The sequence below is a fragment of the Indicator indicator genome, chromosome 21 (genome assembly GCF_027791375.1).
Source record: "Indicator indicator isolate 239-I01 chromosome 21, UM_Iind_1.1, whole genome shotgun sequence".
NCBI lineage: Eukaryota > Metazoa > Chordata > Aves > Piciformes > Indicatoridae > Indicator > Indicator indicator.
Window position 1 is genome coordinate 8,109,379 of NC_072030.1, and position 13,592 is coordinate 8,122,970.

Consider the following 13,592-nt stretch of genomic DNA (forward strand, 5'->3'; position numbering starts at 1 on the left):
GTGTTTGTTTTTGATGTTTTTTTTTAATTGTGGTGTTTGGAGTATTAAAATTCATAGGAAATAAGACATAGTGGTTAGGAACAGGCTGTGTTTTAGAAGGTAATGAGAAAGTATTCCAAATCCATTAAAAAAAAAGTACATTGAAAAGATCTAGGGTGTATGAAATAACCAATTTTGGTCTGTAGAAACATTTTTGCATGTTTTTTGCACTATAATAACCACTGAATATATTATTATATATGCACACACATATATATATATAGATAGATATAAACTCTTGCTTGAAATTTTAATATTATGTGTAAAAATTCTCATAGCACTTTCCCCCCCCAGTCACAGGTGAATCATCACGCATCTAATAATGAAACTTATCAAGAAAGATTGGCAAGATTAGAAGGTGATAAAGAGTCACTCATTCTGCAGGTATGTCTTAAAGAGAACTTTGTCTATGTAGTTAATAGTAAATAAAAGATAAATTGACATAGTTTTTGCTGTTAAATGTTACCAGGTCACCAATCGTGACCAAAATTAATCAGGAATTAATTTGTAATATGTAAAATCAATCTGATGTCATGGTGGGTTAGGCCGGTAGAAGAGTGGGGAGTAACACCAGTACCAGAGAGAAGAATGACAAAGAAAAAAGCACTATTTAAAAATAATGCTTTGGAGTCCCAAGAGAGTGCTGTGGTTCTGGTTGTCATACTAGGTTTGCTAGGTTGCAGCAGGTGAGTTTTTCTAGGTTCTGTGTGCCACCATTTTTAATGAACTGAAAAACTGGCAGGTAGATAGAACTGATAGTTTTCCTGCTTTTATACGGTACTGAGGTTGCTTTGTATCATCAACAAGCTTAAGGGGGAAGGAAAGTCATAAAAAGAAAATGCAATAGTAAAATGCATGCCTGAGCTCTTCTAGTTTTTCCATTCCTCAGTTTACCAAGGCTTTTTCAAACAGATCCTTGGGCCCATGCAAGTTTTTATCCTGCAGAAAATGCATGTTGTACGACTTAAAATACAAAACCAATTAATTTTTCTGGATCTTTTCATTGCTAAACTTGTCTTTTCATATCCTTTCTCTTTATGCTTACAAAAGCATATTATGGGCATGTATATTTATATCAAACAAAACCAAATGATACCGGGTATGTGTTCTACCTACTCCCAGTTACATGTTTTATCTTGCATGTTCTGTTCACACTTGTGTTAATTTACTGAGCAGAATTCTCACTGCTGTTGTTAAACAAACAATGAACGATTTGTGAGATATAAGATCAGGCTTAGTTGATCTTTTTTTCATTTTATTACCAAATTCAGGAGGAAAAAAAAGAAAAGAAAAACCTGAATGAAAAATGAACTTTTGGTTGGAGTTTCAAGTGTTTAAGTGTGCCACAAATTCCATTTTTATTGAGAGGAAATCAAGTCAAAGGAGACAACATCACAACTGATATTGATTGGGACACAATTTGTTATTCAAGTAACTATAACATCTTGATTCTTTTAATGATAGCAAACATTTCACACAGTAAATTCACTACTCACACAGTTTACTCACACACATGAGCAGCTCATAGTTGGGGTAACAATCTGAAGGCAAACCCAGCTGTTTTTTCAGACGCATAGGGTTGTACTGTTGCACCTGTGGCTTTGTTCCTGAAGGTCTCCTTTAGTTCATCAGACATACAGTCCTGAAATCTTTGTCTGCTTATAGCAGCCATTGTCATTTTGGATGTGGTTCATGCTGTGCACCCTGTTGTTGTTGGTCATGTGCGCTAGAGGGCTTGTACAGATTTGGCAGAATCTTGGTGTTCAAATTGTGTCCACTTTTGTAGACTTAACAGAACTGCTCTCTCATGTGCTTGTAAATTCATATCCAGGCTGCTGCTGAGTACGTACTTCTCCTGTCTTTGTCCCGCTGATTTTTAGTAACTATTTCTTCATCCACACAAATAGGTACCTATGGAATGCAGCCAACCAAACTTGTATGACATGGTTTGGAGACCCTACCTACAGTTTAAAAAAAAAAAAAAAAAAAAGTAGTAAATGAGAAATTATCTTTCTCTTGCTTTCTACTCCCATCAAATCTCTATCAAATAAAGAGGCTTAGTCAATATTTATGCATTTTCCTATCCCATTGTCTAGTGTTGCAATAGAACTCCAAAAACCTCAGGCAAATAAGACAGATGAAAACCTCAAGTCTGGTAGAATAACATCAACAACAGAATAAAGGTGGTGAGTTGGAGCTGAGGTTAGAACCTGGTTTACACCAGTTCTACATATTCCATGTAGGCAGATGAATATGAAGAACACAGGCAAGTCCCTTGCTGAGGTTACGCTTGCCTGAAGGAGTCTGCTGGTACAAACTTGACTCCTCGGTGTGACCATTAGTAGGAAGGACAAGAAAGCGATGGGAAACAGAACACCTCTGTGGCTCATGTTGAGCTGTGCCAGTGACTGTGGCCTGTAGCCAGGAAATGTGAGCCTCGGAGCACTCCAGTCTTGTCTCAGGCTTTATGCAGAAGCAGCAATACAAGGCACCTTGTAATGGGCACAGGTAGTGCCCACTGTCTCTGTCTACCAAGGCTGAGTCAAACAGTGCACCTCAAAACCTGATCTCTCTGTTCAGTCTGTAATGGAGGCTGAAACGGCTGCAGCACCTGGAATACCTTGTTATAGCTAAGAGCCCATGTATAGGAGCTAATGTACTTCTTTAGGTGGTTGGTTGGCCTTTTTCACAAAGATTTTTTTTTTTTTTTAAACCATTATGCCATTTGATTTTTAGGTAATTGTTCAAATACCTCAGTTTTATAGGTATTTATAGAAAATATGTCTATGGGCTCATTCTTGCAGCTGTTGCTCTACTCAGGCAAGGTGGACTTGCCAGCATAGCATATGCTGGGGTTATGCAGCATTCTGAATCCCTGAAGGTTCTGGCAGATGTGATCATGAACAGAGGGGAAAATATTAGCTCAAAGTGGCTAATGTGCTTCTCAGCCTAGCTACTGGAACATCCAACACATACTTCTAAAGCTGCTAAGGTTTTGCTAAATTCCTTTGCAAGACACATTTAACATATAGCCCAACCCTTTATGTAGAACTTTTTAACTCTCTTGCACCAGACTGGAGGAGAGGATTTGGTTTGGTTTTTCTTGCTTTCTGACCTCGCAGGGGCTCTTTTTGTGTGCCATCACTCATTTAGTGATGCAAAACAAAGTAGGTGAGCAACACGCTTCCTTGCAGCGATTACTCCCTGTACCCTAGCTTGGGTGTGTGTCCCTGCCATCTGCCTCCACCCACTCCTTCCTATCATCTCTCATCCTGCATTCGTCTGTGCTCTACCTTACAGCCAGCTACTTTAAAAATAAAGGGGGAGGAAAAAAAAAAAGTCTTCCCCCCCCCTTTTTCCCTTCCCAGGCATGCTTGTCTTTATGTTTGCAGATAAAACAGATCGCTCGGTCACCTTCTCTGCAGTTTCCCTGAAGTGCATTCAGTTGTTCATTGATTGGGTTGGGTTTTTTTTTTATCAAAATAGGTGTTATAGGGTTGGATGTGAGAGCCTAGATAAGTTTTCGTTAACACATTTCATTCAAACAACTTCAAACAGTTTAAAATTTTCATTTGAAATAACACTTTTCTAGTATAATCAAGTGAAAATGAATATACAGATCGATGTGCTGCTTTAAGACAGGGATTAACCCTGGGGTTTTTTCAACATCTTTCTAATGTTTTGAGGTCTTACTACACACTCACTGGTCTGTACCACCATTCCCACAGTGCTTGTTGCTTCTTTTTCTGGGAATTCGTTTTCTGTATCTCACTTCTTTTTGCTTTCATGTTTTGGCTTGCAAAGCCTGGGAATTTTTCTTGGAATAGAACTTTGCCGCTGCTAAAACTTGCCTTTACTCATTGCATTCTTTATAACTTCAGAATGCTTTATTGATAGGTAAGCTCTTTTTTTTTTGTTCTTGTAAGAAGTGAAGTAATTGGTTGGGTTTCAAATGAACAGTTTCATTGTTTATCCATTCTAGGGAGTGAAATGGCAATCAGTGCTTCAAACCCACATAAAATATTTTCAGAATCCTATGTTCTTGTTTAGTGCTTTCTAATTTTTTTTCAGGCTTTTGCATGAACTGACTCAGGTGACTACAGGTAGTCTTCCATCTCTTCTGTAAATGTTGTTTCTATTTTTATGTATATATATTATATATGGTAAAACAATATAATTGAGGGGGAGGAAAGGGGTGCCAGAGGGCGGGGTTGAAGGAAAGTACAGGTAAGACTGAAAAACTGTCTATCTTGACAGAGCTGGTTGCTGCAATGCACAAGCATATTACACCACTGAGGACTTAAAAAGAGAACTTGCTATTAAAATGTGCATTTGGATGTTAATTGTATAAGGTAATTGAAACTTATTTACAGTCAGTTCAGTAGCATTGTGCTTCTGCTCTCAAATTACAGGTGAGTGTTCTTACAGACCAAGTGGAAGCTCAAGGAGAGAAAATCCGGGACTTAGAAATCTGTCTTGAGGGGCATCAGCTGAAACTGAATGCTACAGAAGAAATGCTTCAACAGGTAACACTGGAAAGCTTCTTGCATAACTTTCTCCAACAGAGAGGTAAACATACCTGGTAAGCTTGCTTGCATGCATGAGTGCCTTGGGCAACAAGATAAAATGGGGAAACAAAAGGGCTTCTTTTGTTGTTCTCTAGCTGCTTTGCACATTTTATTTTCTTTTTTTTTTACAATAAATGTTTCTTTGTTTTCCTGGTGCAGAAATGTTTTGCTGGTTGCATAATACTGAATGTGGCAGCATGTAAAATGAAACTATTGTGTCTTACTTGTACACTGCTGACAAATTAAATTTGGGCATGGTTGAGTAACTGGTTGGACAGGTAAAACGGATCTAATATATGTAGAAATTATAGAATTAAGAAGTTTTATTTAAATGGCTCCTGGTTTTGTATGACTTTGAAGCTCAGCAGGTAGTAGGTTGAAAATTACTGAATCAAACTTGATTCCATAACCATTTTTGCCTAATTTAAGAGCTTTCCTGTTATTTTTGAAAGAAAATAAATATATAAGGACATATTTTTCTTTATTTCCATCAACAGTTTCAGGCTACTTGATTTAATTTTTGTTCTTTCATCTTACATGTTGAGGGAGCAAAACAAATGATAAATTAAATATCTCACATTTCATGTGTTACTGCAGAGCTGGCAGATCTGCTGATGCAGAAGAACTTTCCTGGTGCAACTTTCTGTTATTATGGATAGATATAACGTAGAAGTAATACAGTACATAAATGTCAAAAATCAGTTTGAAACTAAGTAACCTTCAAAAAAACACCAGAAATTTGCAGGATAGATACTGTTCTTGATGAACTTGGTTCCCCTCACCATCCAAAATGCTGTGTTTTACATATGTATTTTAGCTTTTATGTGTCTTCCTATGAGCTATTCATAGCTTTAAGTTATTGCTGTGCAAATCTATGTAAACTTACTTCACTGTGACCAGTATCCACGTGCATATGTATGTAAGCAGTATCACTTTCTCTAAGATAAACTTCTACAAATTTTTCACAAAATTTTTGCAGCCCAAAATACTCCCAGCTGAGAAAAGTTTTATTCTCATAGTTAAATGAGAGGATTTTTTTAAAATATGCAGGTTGTGAGTGCATTTTAGTTTTTCAGAGAAATCCGAAATTAAATTCAAAGAACAGTAACTAGTTACAGTATGAAAATCTGCTTTCAAACTTCAGGAAGGTATTCACAATACACTGTAGAAGCTTCATGTTTCAACCTAAAACTATAGATGTTCTGTGACTTCTGCTAAAACTGCTTATTGTTTCTCTGACTTAAAATATTGGGAAACCCAAGTTAGATCGTTCAAAATCTCAATAGTCAGAGAAATGATACATTTATGATGGCTCATCAGAAGGCTTTACTTGTCTATAATTTATTTTGAAGGTTCTTTCCTCAGTTCTTTTTGAAAAGATTACCTTCTGTAGGCAATGAATTGAGATTTGGAGAAAAGACAATGAGCTGATAATTGATGATTAGAATGTTCATGTAACATACATGGCCAATAGGACCTCTTGCAGTTAATTTATCAAAAGTAGAGTGAATATCTGGCATCAGATGGACTGATGGATCAGTCAAGTTTTGGGGAGAGCTGGGTTCAGGTACTCTCAGCCAGCAGTTGCTAGTATCCTGTATAAGTGCTCATGATGCTTAGCAAAGAGATGAAAGATACTAATGCTGTCATTGTTTTTTTGTTTTTTTTTCCCTTACAGTCAAAAGTAGTGGATCTTTTAAGACAGTTTGGTTTTTCTTTTTTTACAGTAAACTAATTTATTTCTAATAAGAAATTAAAAAAATAATCTAACTCATTGTACTTATAAAAATATTTCTTGCTTTTCAGAAAGACTTTTATTATATTCCTCTGTTTCTGCTTGCTTATTTCCAATATATTGAACTGCACTAATTTTTGCCTTTGTGAACTTAAGTCAAGTGCTCCTTTGAAAATAATTTTATGACAATATCTGGTAGTTTCACAACAGAAAGGGTATGCAGTGCTAATCTGCAAAATGGCTTTTTCTGAATCTATGCTAGCAGAGACTTGTACACTTTGTCTGGGTGGGGTTATTGGCTAAAATCCTTCTTGCTTATGATTAATGTACAGTTGTTTTGAACCCTGCAACAGAAAGATGATTGGAACACTTCTGAAATAGCAGCTAAAATAACCTTTTTGTCAATTATGTAAAATGGTTCCTCGGCATTTATAGTGGATATCTTGAGTGTGGAATAGTAGGAACAGAAACTACTGCTGCTTTTCAAAAAATTATGGTTCTTCAGTCCAAGGTGAAGGGTGCAATACACCTTAGTCAGATAGGAACTTTCAAGGAATGAGTTGAGCCAGTCTAAAGGTTACTGCTTCAAAAAGAAGGCCTCATTGTCCTTTCATTCTTCTCCCTATTTCTGATCATGTACTTCTGTGACCTATTTTATACTGTTTCTTATGCTCATCAGACTTCGTTTCTTCAATGACTGAGAGAAATCTGACTTGAGGTTTAAAAAGAAGGGTTTTTCTCTGCTGGGTTAGTGAGTTGAAACAACTCACAGAAAGTTCAAGGCATTGCATAAGGGCAATGTTGAGGTGTGCATTTGACCTAGTTGTTTATGAAGCTATAGCCAAAGAAAATACAGCTCAGCAGCATTTGAGAAACCAGAGAATCCCTGTGTAACAGACACAGAGATGCCCTGGTGTACACAGTTACAGATAATGCATGTATGTTTTCATGAGATGTGGTGCTTATGGTGTCAAACTCAACATGTTGCCATTGTAAGGATGCTTGTTGCACTACAGACTCTAATCAAGATAAAGCATTTTTCACCTTGACGGTGTGTTTGTTTTTTCTCTAAAACAAAGCAGGTCTTTCAAAAACTCAGTGCAAATTAAGTGGGATTCTGGTATGGGCCAAGAAACACACATCCATGGTCATCCTTCACAGTTTGATCTCATTGAATTGCTTTTCAGTGATATCTCTGTCTTGGTATCGAAAGGAAAAAAAAAAAAGAAGAAACAAACAAAAACTAGCACCACCCCCCAACAAAAATAAAGAAAACCAAACAAAAATACCCCCCCAAAAAAAATCCAGAATTATCCTATGAAACAATTTGTGCTGTAACAGTCTATTTTCAGCATATGATCTGTTTTGAAATGTAAAATTACAACTGATTTTAGAGAACAATGGTGTGTGTCTTGTTCTAAGTTAGTTTATGGCACTTCTAAGTATTTTCTTTGGTCTATTTTAAGAAAGAATATTATTTTTTTAAGAGAACAGCAGGTCTTGAACATCTGTTATGTTAGGCCTGGGGGAACTTCTATCAAAGAAAATGTAGGTTTTGTTCTATAAAATGGCTAAATTGTCCCATAACAAAAAGTATCAGCCATGCATAATGCAAACACATTAGTACTATGGAATCTGCAATGTCTGGACAATTATGTTAAGTCAGTTTGAAAAGTGATTTTTTTTTTTTTTTTAACATAAAGATTTCACCTCCTCAGTTTAAGTGCATTTGTTATGGTAATTATCATTAGTAAGAATAGTTAGTTACTGCTTTGTTATTCCAGTGCTGCATTTGTTTTATTTAACAGGTACTAGCTCCCCAAAACCAAGAGATTAAAGAATGTAGGGAGGAGCTGTATGAGAGCAGAAACTTGAATCCAGTGCAGTTTATTGTGTACCTGTTCTGGGTTTGCAGTTGTTTTATAGCCAGGAGAGCCAGAATCCTATCTTCCTTGCAGGGTATAAATCTGGCATGTATCTGTTTGCTTCTCAGGAACTTTGCTGGCCAGCAAGGATTGTTCCTTTAACTTTCAATTGCCCAAGTTATCTGATCTTAGATGAATTTCAGCACTTGTTTATAGCATGCAGTAACTTCTTGCCAGCAGCTAGCTTAGTGTTTCAGATTTTGAAGTGTGCCCTGTGCTGCTCTGATTGTGAGGCATAAGGTTTTCAGAGTGTGCTCTCAAGTTCTGCAGCTAATCTATACAGGTGAGAATTACACTGCTTTGATATTTTACAGTTAAGATAGGCACAAATATGCTCATTAAGCATTTGCAAAGGCTGTTCAAATTGGCAGTTGGATGGTAAGATCTGTCCTTTCCATTGCTTAACTATATGATAGGCAAGTGATGAATTGGAGGGCTATAATTCACTCTCTGCTCCTGACTTGCACCATTTCATGGTGATTACACATGTACATTGCTCTCAGCTGTGTTGTCGGTTAAGCAAATACCTTGTTTCTACCACAGCTGACACACTGCACTTGAAAAGTGCAGTCCTCATTAGCGGTGCTTCTTGCTGAATTTTGCTTCCCAGGTAGGTAGCTTGATAGCTGTCTCTCAACTGGTTTAATATTCATGTTTTAATAAGGGTGAAAAGTATGAATTTTTTTTGAATTATGTATTTGGTATAGCGCACAAGTGCAAAATGGGATCCTTGGGTTTGTTTTGTTTTTCCTTCCATTGGATGAAAATCATACTTATGGTTTTTCAATCAGTGTATGGCATGGTTGTTTTGTGGAGTGCTAAATATCCTGGAATTTTCTGTGCTTGCAGCTGGCAGCCTAAAAAAGTGTAGTGTCCTATTTCTAAGCTATTTTCTGTCATATTAAATATTATAAGCTGCTTTATAAGAATTATGCATTTCCAAGACAACAAAATGCAGAAGTCAGATACACACTGTGGACTTTTTAGTTTCATTTGGATAATTGAAAAATGTGGTTAAATATTTTAAAAGTATATGATGTGAATTTTAACAATACACTCATGTTTGGAAAGACTTTGCTGTCTGTTGATCTGTCTGGTACACATACATTATAGCTTCTACATGACTCATCTTCGTAATTATTCTACTCTGAAATAACTTTTTGTCCTTATGTTTTAAAGCTAAAAGTTGAGTTAAAAACAAACAAAGCAACAACAAAAAAGCAAACTTTGAGAAATTAAGTTTTACTTATGGTATATTTTAAAATGGGGGAGGAAAAAGGTATCTTATCTATGAAGAATTTCTGTTTCTGTCATGTATTTCAGCTGTTTAAGATCCCCGTGAAGCTGCTAGAGCCCAAATTACCATTTTGCCTGTCTTTTATCTTTTTTTTTTTTCTTTAAAACCAATAACATAAATTTGTATTTTCTTTTCTTACAACTGCATATTTATTCTGGCTGAATTCAAGTTGCATCATACCACTGAAATACACTATAATTTCTCTGTAACAAAATGGGTCACATTCTTAATGAGCTGTTCACTGTGAGCATCTGCTCGAAGATGAAAATAATTGCTTCCAGATGTTACCATTTCAAGAGGGGACATTTACTTTAAATGGCACTTTCCTTCAAAGCAGAAGTTAGAGACTAGATGCAAGAGAAATTGTCAGATGTTTTAAATCAGTGTAGCTCCACTGAAAACAAACTAAGGATAGTTATTTTGTCTATTTTAAGGCAAGAATTTTCAGCCAGTTTACCCTGGCTAAAAATTTCATTCTCTAGCTTCAGAGCAAACTAAAATTTTGAGCTGATTAAAAAACCCATCCACTGCCTTAATGCTTGCTTATACCAGGTAGCACAAAGCTACCGAACACAGAATGAAAGAAGTTGAGTTACTACTCTCCAATGCATAACTAAGTGGAATCTGGGAGCCTGTAGAAAAAGGAAGGAGTAATGCTAGATGGTGCACTCAAAGGATAGATCTTTTGTGGCACAGTGTCTCCTTGCCTGATTAAGAAATTTCTCTGTTGTATCATAGAATACTGTTTCAGTTAAAAAAAAAAAAATTAAATTTTGCTTCAGTTCAACAGTGAATAGTCTGTCCATGGGGTCAAAGTCACCTAATCCTGATAGCCTTTTTGATGTTCAGTGGCTGTGCTTTATATCACGGTTTGCCTATATAGCTGTGTCTTAATCAGCAGAAGTCTGCCATGTTGACGGCTGTATGGAGCCTGTTCCAGACTGGATTGGAACGTGCCTCTGGAACTTATGCAAATTAATGTTTTCTTGGAAGATAGAGGAGTTATTTGTAATTATAATTGTAATTTGTAACCACCTTTGTAGAAAGCAGCTATTACTGGGATTTCATTAGCTGACTACCTCTTATAGTTTCTCAGTAAAAATGCCACTGCACTATCCTTCCCTGATTAGTGCTTGATTTATTTTGTTCAGAGAAAAACAAAAAGGGGGGGGAAAAAAAGGGAAAGCCTATTAAAACCCATGAGGCTACATATCTGTTTATTTTCCCATGCATACACAAATATCATTGTCAAAGTCAGCAGAAATGGGCATCACACTGGGAGTAGTGGGTGGTTTAGAAAATGATGTTGCAATGCAGATGCAAGTTTAGTACTATTTTAAATTTGGGCAGTATTCCCCACTGGACTGAAACAAATCACATGTAGAGCAGATTTGGGTTCCAAGTAAACTTTAACTGTATAATTTTTAAAATAACCTTTGTGGCTTCCTTGTCTCCAAAGTATGGCATACAACATGCTCTATGGTTTGTGGAAGAGGAAGAGATGAGAAAAGCACGATAGACTGGGCAGTTTGTGCTTGCTCATCAGCATAGATCCACAATAACTACAGCAACTTCAGTTAAGTCACTTCCATCTAAATTAAAGCAGAATCTGCTGTGATTCCTCAGTGTGTTTCTTATGTGAGTTATGAATTATGATTTTTTTTTTAACCATTTAGAGCCAGAGTTCTTTCACAAAAAATAATTAGGCACTTGAAAGTTAGGGTTTGAAATTTCAGTAAGACTTAAACTCCTGAATGTTTTGGTGGTGGTTTTTGTTTTTCTCTTTGAAAAGGAGGCCAAGTAAAGCATTTTATAGCTATAATACACTGCTAAATTTTGGAAGATTTTTTGCTTTGGCTTTCTTGAAAAGTGAAAAAAACAATGAAGGTGTGAATATTCAAGATTTTACACACAGTGGTACCACTCTGTCCAAACTATTGTGTTCTCTGCAGTCTGGAAAAACAAACTCTGAGCACACAAACCAATGTCATGGGCAATTGTTTCTCCTTTACACTGTTACGTAGTTTAGACATCACCTTTTCAATTCTAGTTAGGGCATACTACTTTTCATTTGCCACTGTTGGGATTCTGAAATGTTTCATTATAATACTAAAACATATCTTTGCCTGATGAGTAGCCAAGTGTTTTGTGATGTGTTATGTGGTATTATGCAGGTTTGTGTGTGTGTCTTTTCTATGAGCCTGCCAATAGACCATGTAGCATTCTGCCAATGTTCAAATAAGCAACTGGAGAAAATGTTCTACTTTGCTTTCAGGAGTTGTTAAGTCGAACATCACTAGAGACTCAGAAATTAGATCTAATGGCTGAAGTTTCAGACCTGAAGATTAAACTGGTTGGTATGGAGAAGGAACATAGTAAATATGAAGAGAAACAGAACAAAGCTGAGGTGAGTTTCTTTCATTAGCTTGTACTGGTTCTTTTTTTCTCATGTCTATCTATGGTATGCTGTCATACACCTGAGCTTTTAAGCTGAAATCAGCACAGTCTGTATCGTTGATCCCATGAGTTCAGTGAGAACTGTGATTATGCATTTTTGGGATGTTTCTTTTCTCCTCTCTCATTATACTTCGGAGATTGCTGTTTGGCTTTAATCAAGGCACAAATCCTTTCCAGAAGCATGTGTTACAATTGGTGTTTGCTTTAGCTCTTTCCTTTCCACAGGACCTGGATTGGCATGGCCGTGTGAGGCATACCAGAACTCTTCTATTTCCTTGTGCATATGGCAGAGAAAACTGTCAGTTTAGTAGTACCAGGGGTGCTACAAACACTTACAATCACCCTTGGTGATTTGAATGCATTCAGGGCATTTGCTTCCGAACTGAGCTAGTCTGGTGTGGCTAATGTGGGAGGCAAATTTTAACCTACCACATTTGGAGGGAAAGACAAAGGGAAGGCCATTTTCTTCAAATGAGCCTTTACATTGAAAAAAAAAAAAAGTGGAAAAAAAATTGACATGCACTGGAGGCAATTCCAATCCTTACTCCCCTTCTGCTGTGGATAGTTTTGGATAACGAAGCAGCTTTGCGTTGTACTGTTTTGATTAAGAATGGAAAACAGGGAATCACATGAAAAACATCCATTTTGTGGTAGTGAGCAGCAGGTGGAAACTTGGAAGGAAAGTGGTTATGTAGATTGACATATGCTGCTTTACTCAGTGCTGCTTTAAGGGGACTGACTAGAAGTTACCTATCAAGGGAGGATTACTAGTTCCAAGACTGACATACTGGTGACTGAAAAAAGACTTTGTTGCTCCACGTTTGCCTTCCATAATATTGTAGTGGAAATGTTAATAACTACGCATAAGTTGTTTACGTGCAGTGATGTAATACATTTGGGTGTGTTTGTGTTTTGACTTATTTATCCTCTGAAGTTTTCTTTAGAGATTAAAAGATAGCTTAAAGAGTGCAATATCTGGCAGAGGTTGCAAGCCAAAGAGGCACCAGTTGCTGTCTTTACCATCTGTGGCCTTCTCACACTCTTTCACCCATAATTGTCAGTATTTTGTGTACAGAAGGCTTAGGCAGTCTCATACTACCTGGAAATCTAAACAGGTCTGTGCAGAGCCTGTTGCTACAGATGGCAGCCTGCTCCCAGCAACCACCTTCCCAAGAGGCCTTCAGCACTTCCCATTACATGTGAACAGCAGAACCAGGCTGCCTAAATTGCTGCAGGACATGCAGAGCCAGCCTGACTCTTGGAAAGCAACAAAGCTTTGGGGTACGTTTTCCCTGAGAGGATTTTTAAGTACCCAGTAGGTCTGGGCCTGTGCTGAGGGAGAGGCTATGACCTATGAAATTCTTCTGCCACTGCAACAAGGTGTGTGGCCTCCTGGGATGGAAAAGTTGAGCTTTATTGGCCTGGAAGCCTTTGTTGTGTTGCTAATTATAGGAAATGTTCATGCTGAGATGGAAAAGGATTCTAATCTGATGGAAAAGTTGAGAATCATTGTGTTAACTATGCCCTGAATTATTAACTACCTCAAGGTGTGATTAGATTTCTGGCCTGTT

At 37.1% G+C, this 13,592-nt stretch overlaps 1 protein-coding gene across 1 annotated transcript in view; it reads left to right on the top strand.

The window, feature by feature from the left end:
* Positions 1–13,592, top strand: part of PPFIBP2 (PPFIA binding protein 2) — a 73,999-nt gene that overhangs the window by 31,446 nt on the left and 28,961 nt on the right. Inside the window, exons 3-5 of the mRNA XM_054390808.1 lie at positions 334–423; positions 4,452–4,565; positions 11,840–11,971. Coding sequence (XP_054246783.1) covers positions 334–423; positions 4,452–4,565; positions 11,840–11,971 — 336 coding nt within the window. The remainder of the gene's footprint in view (positions 1–333; positions 424–4,451; positions 4,566–11,839; positions 11,972–13,592) is intronic.